Source organism: Agelaius tricolor, unplaced genomic scaffold (genome assembly GCF_023055355.1).
Source record: "Agelaius tricolor isolate 1412-34295 unplaced genomic scaffold, bAgeTri1.0.p SCAF_5, whole genome shotgun sequence".
Taxonomy (NCBI): Eukaryota; Metazoa; Chordata; class Aves; order Passeriformes; family Icteridae; genus Agelaius; species Agelaius tricolor.
The window spans coordinates 16,282,508-16,296,550 of record NW_027269265.1 but is presented as its reverse complement, the minus strand read 5'-3'; the positions used below and the strand labels follow the sequence as shown (position 1 = coordinate 16,296,550).

The following is a 14,043-nucleotide window of genomic DNA, read 5'->3' as shown; positions in this document are numbered from 1 at the left end:
TATTTCAGAAAGGCCATATTCCCTACTTTATTCCTGCAAAAGCAGACCCTGTGTGGCTGCATCTAGAAACTTCAGCTGTATGTCACATTGACATCTGGTCCTGGGAATTCCCCTGGGAAGAAGTCCTGGATCTCCTCTGGCTGAAGAAACGCTGGAATTTCCACATTATTCCATACCTGGATATGGGATTGAGGACCTAACAAGTAAGGAAAGGGCTCTGAAACTGAAGAGCTGCTCTCCAGCATGTGCTCTGCTCTTAATCCCTGAAATAGCTGGCAGTGCTATCCACATGGATACCTTTTAGGAAAGCACTGAGGAGCTGTGACACTTTTCTTTTAGCTGAGTTGGCTGTGCATGGAGTACCTGTGAGAGGCACCCTCTCACCCTGCTGAAACACTGGGGGCAATGAGGAGGAAGCAAAGAAGAGCAGCAGAACGCCTGTAACATATTCCTGCTTGAGCATCCTGCAGCAGAGACAACGAGACCAGGCAGCACTGGCATTTTAAACTGAATTAAAGGCATTAAACCTCAGTGGACACCAAGGTGCTGCCCATCTGCTTGGGTGAATGTGGGTGAGCCAAAGTACAGTGGAGTAGCCAAGACCCCTGTGGCTGTTAGGGGTGAGGACAGCTCCTTATCTTAGCAGCAGAACATGCACACAGAGTAGAGGGGAACTGTCATCTCTACTGAGTGTCCCTTCTACTCAGCTCCAGCCTGAGAAGAGTACAAAAGCCTGTGATTTCCATCTTCTTTAATGACACTTTGTTCAGCACAAAATAATTGTACTTAGTGAAGAACATAGTTTAAAAATAGGTTTCTCTTATACTCTACAACCAAGCTCATTAACACTTTACCACTTTCATAATTCATTAGTTCCAATTTCCCAGGAACTGCCATAAACAGAGACTTTTTTTCATCATAGCCAGAAAGATTAAACTCTGTAGGAAACCATAAAATTGAAATCTTTTGAAAAAGCAGGAGTTGGATGCACAACAGGAGACTCAGGCAGAAGTTCGAACAGGGGAAGTTTCAGCCCTTCCTTGATGAGGGAAAAAACCAGAAACAACTGGCAGTTAAGTAAAGCACACTAGGAAAGACAAGAAAGACAAAAAAGACGTAGGTTGACCAGGACAGTCTAGAATTGTGCAACCAAAAATGAAACTACAGCTTTGAAATCATGTGGAAGAAGCAGAGACACTGGATTATAGAATAAATAAAAAGGCCTTGAGAAGAGAAAAAAGATAAACAGTGTCAGTGTTTTACAAAAACACAGCATAAGAAGGCCATATAGTACCATCCACAAGATCATCAAGAAATAACACAAGAAACAATGCTAGAGACAGACACCAGGAACTTTCCAACAGAGATGTTGCAGAAGAGTACCTTAAACACACTAAGGACTTCTGCCAATAAGGTCTAAATTTCCCTCCTTTAGAACCATCCAGCTGAGGATCTTTCTCTTAAAACCACAAGGAGCCAATTGTGTGAATAAGGGTCAGAACTGGGGAACTGGAACAATAACCAGAAGGAATTCCATCACACTCTCACACATTTCTGCAGAGCACAGCAGGTAGGACAAGTGCAGTGAATCGTGACAGACACAACAGCCTCAGCTTTGGGGCTACAGCAGTCACTGTAACACTCCATGGAAATACCCAGGGCTCCTTCCCCACGGGCAGGAAAGTGCTAAGCTGCTAACCTGAACTGTCAGTGTCTGGCAGTAAGAATTTTGGTAGCCTCTGCCTTGGAGTGATGCTCATAGCAAGGTTTACTCACTGAGGGTAGAACAGCAGCAAAGCTGGCCTGTGCTGCTTACTGCAAAGGTCATGGCAACTGTGGTGTCAAAACAAAGACTTATACCAAAGGAGAAAAACACCTCTTGTTAGGACACTCTGGATTTATAATCTGAAAATAGAAACAGAAAACTGGAATCACACCCATAATGATAAATCTCCCAGTTTCCCAGAATCTGGAAGACTGAGAATATCTAAGCACATCCAGACAGGACTCCTGAGAATGGTTGTTTTCTCAGTAGTCCTCTGTCAACATAACTGCTGCAGAATAAGGAATTTATGTCTTTGAATTCAGATGTCTCTGAAGGACTACACAGATACCAAAAACAAATGAAAAGCCAAGTGGATAGCACTTACAGTGCCACTAGGGAAGAAGAAGAAGCTGAAGTAATTGAGTCCCATGAGCCTGTGTAAGCAATAAGATGAAATTGGCTTGGTTTGTCCATGTAACCAGAACAATGGAACTAGCAAACACAATTCTGTGGGGAAAAAATTGGAGAGGAAATTATGGCAGAATGCTCAGGGACAGTGTGACTCAAAGACATCTGCATCTGGATGGAGAAATGATGGGGAGAGCCAAAGAGTAAAGGGAACATGAATACAGATTGGCCTAAAGATGACACTCTTCAGACCATGCTGGTGTTTGGAAGAGGAAGATGAGACAATCATACATATGTATAACAGTTCATAACCTGGCCATGTTCTGTTCATTTACTGAGTTGCCAAAGGACACAAAAACAGAGTATAGTCACCAATGAACCATTAATTCATGTTGGTATTGCTTCTGTCAACCATAAGAAAAATTCAATTCTTCTTGTCTCTTTGTTTCAGACTACTCAAAATTGCCCACTGATCTACACATTTCCCCTTTTATTTCCTGAAGGTGACATTTTTCAATGGGCTTCTAAATATCAGGTAAAACTCAATATGCTGTGGCAATATGTTTGGCTCACAGAACCCATCCTATTTTTCTCTTGCTTTTGATCATATTCTTGACATTCAGGCACTGTTATGGTGAAATGTAGATATTTCCTTGCTCTTGAGGTGCCTTGGATCTAGTTTCACAAGCCCAAGAAAGGTGAATTTTTTCTCTGCACTTTTCATCAGGATTACAGCAGTCTGGCAGATGTCTGCTTGTAGACTCTGCTAAAGTCATGAGTTCCTATAAATGGCAGCATCACAATCCCTCCCTAAGCAGCAGCTCTCATGTCAATGAAATATCCCCAACTACCCACAACACACCCACAGCCAGAGAAAATCACCTCTTCCTGATTGTCTTCTCAGAGCAGAGTGCCTTGAAGGCAGCAATGGCTCTGGGGGGCAGAAATATTGTCCCCAACAGTCAGCAAAGTGCTTTTAGCTGTTCAAGATTGCTATTTTCTGCATCTTTCCAAGAATTAGAAACATGCAGCAGGATGCACATAATGATCTCCACAGGTGAAAGGCAACCATTCCCACAAGACAGGTTCCTGTATCAAACCCATCATCTGCCATCCAAAAGAAAAGTTCTGCTTATCAGTGATGTCTGCTGGTGTCAGCAGGTGTCTAGAAAAAAAATAGGTGAAGAGAAAAGTGTTACATTTTCTCCCAAGGAAGATGTTCCCCTCAGGAGTTTGCAAGGCAGAATTTCCCCATGGATGCTGTGCTGGGAGCAGATCCAAGTAGCCATGGCAACTCTGTGCAGGCTGCTTGACATGGCCACTGCTCAGAATAAATTCTGGGCTGAGCATTGGTCCTGATGGTGTTAGTACCTCGAGTAATGACACATCTAAAGCACTATTCTTACTATTCTTCCATCTGTTCTTACTTGTTTGCAGGCTGCCCAGAAATGTCCCAGGAGAGCTGTGGGTCTCTGTATGATGAATTCCAGCCTGCTGAGAAATATGCTTGGTTTTGTTACCTTCTGTGACCTCCCAGAGCAGGGACAGTCCTATTTATATATACCACCTGCTGAAAACTTCTGTCCTTGAGCTTCAGCAGCTTTTTGTACCAGTATAATTCCTGGTGATTTGTGGTGTTTTATGCAATTTAACTGTATATGTGAGGAGAAGGAGCTATGCAGTGGCAAGGCACTTATATGTGGAAACTCCTGACACAGAGGCACTTAGACTAATATATTTCTTTGCCTGACATTCAAGCTCCCTAGTGGCAGATCTTCCTGGCACAGAAGCAATCAATAGTCCCAATCCAAGCAATTTGCTCATATATGTGAGCATGTACAGGTGCAGCCTGGTCTGTTATGGATACCTGCAACTCAGAATGCCAAAGTGAGCATGTAGTTCTTGACAGAAAAAAAAAAAACCAACTCCCTTAAAACCATCATCTGTACAAAGGGCTTTATTTAATAGCTGGAGATTCAAGCGAATTCAGACTCTTGGGTTTTTGGTTCATTCTCCAGAGCAGGACTGGGTTTTGTCTTTATTTTTGTTTCCTGTGTCAGAACTGCAAAGCAGATGGGTTTCAAACTACAGAAATTATTCATGGTAGATGTTTAATGAAAATCCCTGACTGAAATATGATTCTTACTATGGAAAAAGAAAGAACCTTGCCAAACATGATTTTTCCAGTTGTGAGAGAAAAGTGAGGGAAAGGGGATAAGGGATTGTTTTGCTTGAAGTACATTTTAAATTACACAATGCAGTCTGGTATGAGTGCATACATGGAGGTTAAACTGTTCCTGCTGATCCAACATAGCTGATGCTAGGAATGACTGTTGAGAATTACACGGTCTTTGTCTCTATAAAAAATGCCTACATTGGAGTATTCAGCCCAAAATAACAACCTGCTGGGCCTGGGTTACAACAAAGGGAGAAGTAAAAGGAGGAAATGCCTGCTTTGGGGAATGAGATATGAACCTGAACAAGAGACAATCTTGAGCATTTCCTTGCAGGGGGATTATCTGCTGGCTGGAAAACAAGAGCCAGGGCACAGAGGTGAGGGAGAGGAGACCAGGTGGATGTGTCCTTCCTGCAGGTGCTGGAGGCCCTTCTTTGAGGAGACCAAGCACCAGGCAGGCAGGGCAGGGGGCTCACAGGGCTGTGAATCATGGCTGGCTGAGGAAGCTGAGTCACAACAGCTGAGCTTTGAGTCCCCAGCTCTGACCTGGAGCAGTGTGAAGGAAGATGCACAGTGCCTGTAGGCAGTGCCATGGGGATGGGAGCTGGTGCTGCTCCCCAGGGACTCCTGGCAGGCTCCAGGAGTGCAGCTCTGGAGTGCAGCTTTGAGATGGTTCTTTCCCACTAGTAAGTGGGTATTTCTGAGAATCCACTGCTGATTTCTTTACCCTTGTCAATGTCTGTAGTGGGGCCATGTTGTGTGCAAACAGGCATAGAGTTTGTCAGACTGTAAGGGTGAAGCAAAGATGGACACATCTCTCCTGCAGATCCAGGTCTTTGCCTTGGGTTATCAGTCAGTAAAATTTCTCTACCAGTCAGTGAATTTTTTCTAGTTTAAAAGGCAAAAGCTCTGTAGTAACGTGTGAGATTTGGGCTACACAATGCCCAAATGCATGTCTTTATAAAGAAGGTCATCTTAAAGAACTCTGCAATATGGTGGATTGTATTTTGCCACTTAAAGGGGAGTGCAGTCACTGAATAACACCATGGGAGGGAGAAGATGGAAGAGATACAAATAAGCTGTGCTCACACTGCCTGTGTGACCCAGGTCAGAGCCCACACACACAGTAATGAAACAGTCATTTCTGTTTTTTGTTTCTTCAAAGCACTTTGTCCATCCAGACCAAACCAGATTCCAGCATGGAGAGTCACAAGGTCAGCCCTGTATGTATTGCAGATATGCACATCCTTAGAGACAGATGGGCTTGTAAGGATCCCTTTGGAAGTGAGCTGGGAGGTTTCTTTCTTCCCATTGTTTCTGCTAGTGTCAAACACTTGGATATTTTGAGCTAACTTTTCAGAAAGCCAAGCTGAGATATTTCTTCTCTAGTGTCTCCCTGAAGAATCACGTTGCATCTGGCCACCTGAAGGCAGTTCTTTATGCTTCATCATATTAGTCCATGCAATTACTGGACTGAACACAAGATGTGCCAGCCAAACCTACCTGTTATTTTTTTATCATATAGCTCAAAGAAATCAGCTGCTTACTGTCTTTTCTGTTTTTCACCAGTCCTGTACCTGGAAGGATCTGTCCTTGTATTTGAGGATGTTTTCAAATTGGTTGCCTTCTACTGTGTCAGCAGGTGAGTTGCATTCATTGCTTCCATGGCACAGTCATTTCTTGCCCTCCCCTCTGGTCTGCCCTTCCCAGTTCCCAGTCCCAGCACAGACCCCTGTTTCCCCTGCTACCCTCCAGCCTGCCAGACCAGAGGTGTTTCAGATGTATCTACAATGGGGCCAGATCACCCCACAAGCACAGCTGTCCCTGCAGCTGGAAGCTTTGTCCATGGGGCTGCTTCCACAAAGGACAGAGGCACAGAACTGAGGCTAGGAGGGCAGGGAGGAAGAAGGGCCCTGAGCTGAGTAACTATTTATTTAAAGCTTTAAGCACATACACACACACACACCTGGTAGCAACTTGGCAAACCTACTAATGGACTGTTGCCTGGTGGCAACTCAAAGCACTTTGTCAACTATGGGGAATCTGTCAAGGAAAGTAGACCTGAGACAATGTATTTTCTTAGGCTAAAATTTGAAATGAAAACAAAGTGTTTGTTTGCTCAGCACAGAAATACCAAGAATAATGGGTACAGAGGTGGAAAAGACCTGTAATGTCATTTTCACTCATGCAAAGTTTGATCACCAGCTGATGATGTCTGCAGCCTTCTCTAATCTGTGTCCTCGTGCTTTAGCACACTGCAGCAATACCTCCACCTGCTTACCCTGTCCCTGCTGCAGCAGGCCTGGTTGTGAGCTGGTTGTAGACTTTTGACTTCCCCTATATAAACTTACATGACTCTTAAAGCAGTTATTTCCTTTTAAGAGGAGAAAGCAGATTCAGGATATGCTTACAAGGCAGTCACATCTGTCACACAGTAGGAACAGTGTCTGGGGCAGGATACAGTGTGCCAGTCAGTTATCCAGCCAGTCCCCCACTGCTCTGACCATTGCTCCTGCAGCCACCTGAGTTCAGCACTACTGAGCCACAGCTCCTACCTGCACACAAGAAACCATGCTCTACCTCGCCCTCATCAGTTAATAGACAGCCATCTATGAATATAGACCCTATAGAATGGACATAAGTTAACCCCTGGGCCCTTAAAACGATTTCTTTCTCACTAAAGCAAAGAACAGCCTAAATGCAAAATATAATTGGGCATTTATAGTAAGTGGCTGGTGACAGAGAAAATATGCTCACTTCTGCTTTCCTGCAAAAAGGATCATGGCTTGAGAAAGAGAAAAGAAAAGAAAAAGAAAAGAAAAGAAAAGAAAAGAAAAGAAAAGAAAAGAAAAGAAAAGAAAAGAAAGCAAGAAAGAAAGCAAGAAAGAAAGAGAAAGAAAGGAAAGTTCTTCTATTTGATGCCTTATATTTTAGCTTTTATATTTTTCAGGTTCTGTACTGCTGTAGTGTGTAGTTCTGAGCTTCATATTAAGGGATGGTAAGCTCTCTTCACAGAGCAGATAGTCAAAACAATTCCTTTCCTAGCTTGGAACCAAGGACAACGGACCCAAATTTCAGGCCAAGAGCATAAACAGTGTGGACTGAAGAGAGAAAAACATGAGGGATGGGACTTCATAGCCTAAAGCTGTAACTGGACAATTAAGTCCAATATGCTGATGGACCAAAACTTTTAAAAGTGAGAGATCTCGTGACCGTGTCCATTTTGTGACTGTTTTGGGTTCATCTTGGGTGTAGCCCTGGCTGGGATCTTGTACTGCCCAAGGTGCATCCATTCAGGCCTTTTAATAAATCCCCACTTTATTCTTTAACTCTGTCTAGCCTCTGTTCTAGGTCAGCCTTCACAAGGCATCAGTTCAGCTCCTGTTAGAGATGTTATTTCTGAGTGTCAAATACACATTCAGATGGTTCATGTGATTTTCCAGGCTACTGTCAAAAGACAAGTTAAAAAGGGAATAATTTTCTGAGAGAAGCAGGTAATAAAAAGACACTGACCTACCATTTGCTGGCAGCTCATAGGAGCTCTCTGTGATGGTGAATGTAGAGCTCTGATAACAGGGATGTAGTAAATTGTCTATGAATACCTGGAAACAGCTTTTCAGGACTGACAAGCTCTTCTCAAAAAAACTTTTGGTCTGGATATATTACCTGCCTCTAGGTAACAGATGACTTGGTGGCTGGTCTGCAAGCTGCTGCCCCATTAATAAAACCAGATTTTTTTCTATTAGGGCAATGTCCTAATATTTCCTGATCTTAATAAGTTTTTTGTTTAAAGAAAATTAATGGAAATTTCGTGCATATAAAATAACAAAGAAAGCAGAAGTTACATGAACCCTGTTCCTCTTCATCTTCTAAACCTTGTATCTGCCATGAAAAAGTAATAGGCAAGAGATCACATCAGTTTATGTGAGTGTGACAACAGAGTGCTCAGCAGTGCACAGAGCATGGGGAACACAAAACATCAGTAAGGTATGCATCTGTTAAAAAGGTCAGAAATGGGCCCCCTGCATTCATCTGTCAGCAGATAGGTCTGAGTTGTGTGCTTTTTTGGGTGTGCACTTGTTTTAGCAGAGACCTCCTACTCACAAGGCCAGTTTTTTCTATAACGATTCCTTGTACCATGAAGAACATTTTGTAAAACTTTTCATGTGTAAGATGATCCTGCACCATTCCTTGCTATCATTTAGGGACTGGCTTTTCTAGTCCTTGTTAGAATGGGAATTGAGGCAAGAACAGGGTTAGCAAATTGTCACTGGGCAAGAGGCAAACCTGAACAGTTCACTGGCAGACCAAGGGCTCTGTTAAATTGCTTGAGACTTAGGGTGTGTTTCAGTGAAACCCAGCCAACATCCTCTGAGAAACTCTATTTTCAGTAGAAGTACAGCATCTTTCCAGAAACCAAGTATACTCAGAAGTCTGAGAGTAGAGAGTTAGAGAGAGATATGTGTTTCCTCAGTGTCATGCAGCACTTCCTCCCTGTCTGTCCCTTCACCCAGGGGTGACCCTTCCCCAGCTGGGGCTTTCCTTTCCCAGTCCCTCTGTGCCTTGCTATGTGTCTACGCCTTACACTTACAGAGATTTTTAAAAGAGGAAGCAGAGTAGTGAGAGAGGGGTAAACAGAAAGAAAAGGGGCTTCAAACCCTTTCCACATGAAAAAGATTGGCTTTTCCAATAAAAATAATCACAATTTGTAGCACCTCACTTTTAATGGGAAGATATTTCAACCCTTGTGGCCTTCCCTGAGGTGAGAGGCATTCCTGCTCTTTTCAGAGGACAGAGCCAAGACACAGGGATTAAGTCAGTGCTATGGCATGAAGCATCACCACAGAAGCTGGTGATCTTTTATGAAATCAGAGCAGCCCAGTCTGGCACAATGTCCATAATTCCTTACCAGCCACAGAACATGGATGAAATTGTGAGTCAATCCAATCACTAAAATCAACTGATGTCTGGAGTTCGTAACAACTGTGGGGTTTGTCCTTTTGCTGTTCTTTCATTGTGTTTGTTTTTACAGGGATTTGCTGCCCTTTACCCTGAAGCTGCCACAAGCAATATTAGAAGCCAGTAGCTTTCAAGACCTTGAAATTATCTCTAGTCTGGGGATAGGTAAGTCCCTCAAAGCAGTCAGATTTTCACTTGGACTTGTGAGAACAATAGTGCCTTGCAGAGACATAATGCAACTGGAAGATAGATGAACTGTTGTCTTTGGAATAGCTAAAGGGGTCTGAATGCCAGAGGAAGATGTTTATGATCTTTATGTTCATAGCAGAATGCTAACAAAAAGGGCACTTGCCCCTTTGGCCATAAACCTCCACCTGGGTCTCTGTCCAGGGTTTGTCCCTACAGTCTGGGTGAGCTGAAGTGCAGCACGGCCTCTCGGGGTAACTCTGCACTTTGGAAGTGGCTCATATCTGAGCTATATGGAAAACACCTTTGCAGCTTCTCCTTCTGATGTGTGGGGGCAATGCTGATGAAAGTGTGATATTTTTGAGTTTTTATATTTCTGCTTGCTCCTGCAGGATTTCTAGTTGGTAGAGAAATTTGTATCATCCCAACATGTTCTTGCACCTCACACAAATCACATGCAAAAGGAACATTATTTTTAGGGACAGCATCAAACAAGCAAATTTTAGATGAGATGTATAAAGTCACAGATAGGAAAAGCAATTTTGTTAACTAAAGGAGCTCTCCTTTCTATTCCTTTTCATTTAACACACTCCACTTGAGACAGCTACTTCAGTAAGCCACTTTCATGCTCCTTGGTTTTTCAGTTTTCCTTCAGGTGTTGAAAAGAGCAAAACAACGAAGAAAATGAAGAGTTAGCTCATTTAGAGATATTTATTAGAGCACTCTCACTATTTTTGGGTTTTCTTCCTCCCAGAAGGCATGGGAAAACCCCACTGGTTTCAGTTCAGGCAGCTTTGTTGAATATCACCAACAGATTTGCCTCTAACATTTTCAGCATTCTCTATTTTGAGTATGTTCCAATTTGTCAAAACATCCTTTTATAGACATGTCCAGCCAGCACTTACTGCTGATTAAAAGGTACTTTACAACTTGAGATAACAAGTTGCACTAGTTATCTTAAACTTAATTTTTTATAAGTCCAAAAATTTGGATTAAAATGCAAGAAGTGTATCATGAATCTGCAACCTTCAGTCTAATTTCAGCCAGCAGAGGCTATCTTGATTCAGGCAACAGTTTCCAGCAACTTCTGAAAGAAGAGATTAGTTAAAGCACAAGCACCAAAGCAATATTGCTTGTAGTCTTTTTCCTTTTCTCCTGTACTGGTGGTCATAAAAGTAGCGAGGCTTGGAAATTTATTTGTCATGGTGTATTTCATACCAGTCAAGTTTCTGACAACAGAAGAAAACCTGCTGTTGTGTGCAGTCTTTCTGGGAAATGATGCTAACTTCCTGAAGTGCCAGGCTGTCTTAGTGGAGTCAGAAAGGGTCAGATACTGACAGATGCTGTTTATTGCTTCCTGGAACAAAATTTTGTGGATACAAATGGGAACACAAACTATTAAGTGCTGCCCAAAGTGGCACTTCCAAAGGAAACAGAGCATTGTCTGAAATTCTCATATGTTGCTTTGTATTTATTTCAAAGTACTATGTGTTTCAAAGGGATAGAAGTAAGATGTCTATCTGCAAGCTGAGGTGTTCCACAAAGGATCTGGCTGTTCTGTATGTTATCATAGAGGACATACTTCAGGCCCTCTAGTCCTGACCTCAGTGGTACAGAAGTTCTTTTAGGAGGAGAATTAGCATAATTGCACTGCACAAAGAGCACATACCATCACAGACATGCCAAAGACTCCAAGAACTGCTTAATTATCCCTCCCAGAGTGCAAGATAAGGGAAGATCCAGGACAGCAATGAGAGATGATCAAACAGCCTTCTCTGCAGTGTGAGACAGTGTGGCTGTGCTGGGAAATGCCTGCTCTGAAGCAGCTGTGTTACTTGGTAGAACCATATGATCTGTTCCTTTCAGCTTTGCATTTTCATCACAGTGCCTTAACCTGACCACTACTGAGAAAAATTATCAACTTCCCCTCTGTAGATTGGTTTACTCACCATTTCCTCAGCCCATGAGACTTCACAGCATTATATTCTGCCTTAAAACAACTTCCTCTGTCCTGCATTTGCTGATACCGAGTACAGGTGGAGAGCGTAAGGAAAATGGTTCCCCAGCCAGTACCAGTTGTGAGCAGGAGGCAGACACAGCTTGCCTGGGGTCTTCACATCCTCTCCTCGGGTATCCACAGCTATTTGCATTTGGAGGGCACTGATCACTGAACAAGCATAGATCCCTTCTCACAGTCATTTGTATTTGTTACTTGTACCTTCCTGCTCGTACTGAAAATGCTGAACAGCATTAACAACTCTTACTAGGTAAGTGTCCTAAAATTGACAGGGGAGAGAATTCTGGTGAAGCTTCTGAGTTCATCCCCTGGCTTGAGGAATTTTATATGCATAAAACAGTTTCATTCTTTCTTCACACTGTTTTGTGCAGAAAGTTCAACATTGAAATTTGCGTACCATTTCTTTTAAAAATAAGTATATTTTCTACGTATCATTAGCAGCTAAAATTCTCTGAGATTTTTTTTTTTTAGTTTTTCTTTTTTCTTTTTTTTGGTGACAGATTTCTGGGATTCCTGCTTAAACGACAGGAGACAGGACTTATCCCACCCTGCAAAAGACTCTGCTTTCAGCACTGCCCAGGCAGACAGTTTAAGACCTACCCAGTGTTTTGCAAGTGGCACAAACCACTGCTCATGTGAAATTGAGCTGTCAATAGGAAATGACAGGCTGTGGTTTGTGAATCCTATTTTTATAGAAGAGTACAGTAATCCTTGTCCTCCAGATGTATCTTCTCCCAAAGGCCACTCTGGGAGCACTGAACTCTCCCCTGCCACCATGCTTACTGAAAGGAGGTCTCCTCGACGTCCTCCTCCCCCTCCACCCTCTCATGGGCTCATTCAGAAACCTTCCCTGAAGCTCCCACAGGACCCCATGACTGCCTGTGAAGAAAACAAGCTACTTATTAAGCCACTAGGAAAGAGTTTCGAGGAAATGAAAACGGAGGGTGGTGATGATAAAGAAGAAAGGAAGCAGAGCTGCTCGGCCAGCGCGCCCTTGGCAGGGAGCCCCAGGAAGGGCTCCCAGCCCTCCGCTCCCCCGCGGAGGCGGCCAAGTGAGAGGACCTCAGAGGAGAGCTCTGTGGGTAACCCTGAAAATTGTGAAATGCTGAAAGGGGAAGGGACAGAAGGAAACCAAGATACAAGTGCAGAGAGCAGAGATAAAACACTGCTGTGCAAAAAGGCTGTAGAGATACCTGGGGAGATTCCCAAAAAGGCTGTATCACAGTTTCAGGAGACAAAGCTTGAACCTGCAGAGAAGAAGGAGGACATGCCTAAGATACAAAGCAATGCCACTGAGAAAGGAAAGTCACCTCCTATCCCACCACCGAGAAGGAAGAGAATTTCCCAGGTACCAAGGACGCCCAGCTCCTGCCAGCAGAAGCAAAGAACAGTGGGACAGACGGCTGTGGCAGCAGGGCAGGCTGTGTGCAAGGGCAGCCCTGCCACAGGGATGGGTGGTGCCACTTGCACACACACCAAGACTGAACCGGGACATGGCCACAAATCTGCCAGCTCAGCTGAACTGGAAGGGTCACACTTGTCCCTGGAGGACTTGGGAGGCAGCACCGTGGCTCAAGCATCAACATCTGAGCCAGACTCCTACTCCACCAGCAGCACAGAGGATGACCTGGAGATGCTGAGCAGTTCATCTGGTAAAAAGACACGCTCCGTGATCTTGGCCAAGGCCAAAAACAGGCTGTCCTTGGTGAACCTGTCCAACGTCTTCACAGTCTTTTTGTCTAGTGACAGGAAGCTGCAGAAGAAGATAGTGGAGCTGGCACAGGACAAGGAGTCCTACTTTGGCAACCTGGTGCGGGACTACAGAGTGTACAGTTTGGAGATGATGGCAAAGCAGAACTCCAGCACAGAGATGCTACAGGAGATTCGGCTGATGATGACTCAGCTGAAGAGTTACTTAGTGCAGAGCACTGAGCTGAAATCCCTGGTAGACCCAGCCTCCTACACTGAGGAACAGTTAGGTAGGTAACTGTGGTTTATTCATCCTTGGGCATGGTTTGGGAAGGTGAGGAGGGAGAAAGAATTATGCAGACATAGGCTCTGCTTTACAGAATTATAAACCATCCCCTAAAACTCAAGCAGCATAAATTGAAGTCTGCTCTGTGGTTGCCAGCACTTGGAGAAACAGCTCAAAAACCTGGAGACCAATGAAGGGAAAAATCCCTTTGTGAATGGGAATCCCTTTATGCCTTTATGAATTTATAAGGGAAGAGTTTAAGCAAAAGAGACGTGTTTGTGTGTATGAGAGACATACATGTATGTTTTATATATATATATATATATATATATATATATATATATGTATATATGTGTGTGTGTGTGTGTGTGTGTATAGGTTTGCACGCAGAGCTGAATTCACTGGAAACACAAAAGGCACACTTTCCCCTTCACAGCTGCATTCCCATGGCCTTTCATGTCCACTGCTTTGCTACAAGGATGGAGAACTCCCTGCATGTGGCATACACCTTAGAGGTCAATCACTGTCTCACAGAGAGGGACAAGACTAGGATGATT

At 43.6% G+C, this 14,043-nt stretch overlaps 1 protein-coding gene across 1 annotated transcript in view; it reads left to right on the top strand.

Moving 5' to 3' along the window:
• Positions 1-14,043, top strand: part of RIN3 (Ras and Rab interactor 3) — a 64,602-nt gene that overhangs the window by 32,856 nt on the left and 17,703 nt on the right. The window contains exons 4-6 of the mRNA XM_071426585.1: positions 5,919-5,991; positions 9,382-9,473; positions 12,012-13,490. Coding sequence (XP_071282686.1) covers positions 5,919-5,991; positions 9,382-9,473; positions 12,012-13,490 — 1,644 coding nt within the window. The remainder of the gene's footprint in view (positions 1-5,918; positions 5,992-9,381; positions 9,474-12,011; positions 13,491-14,043) is intronic.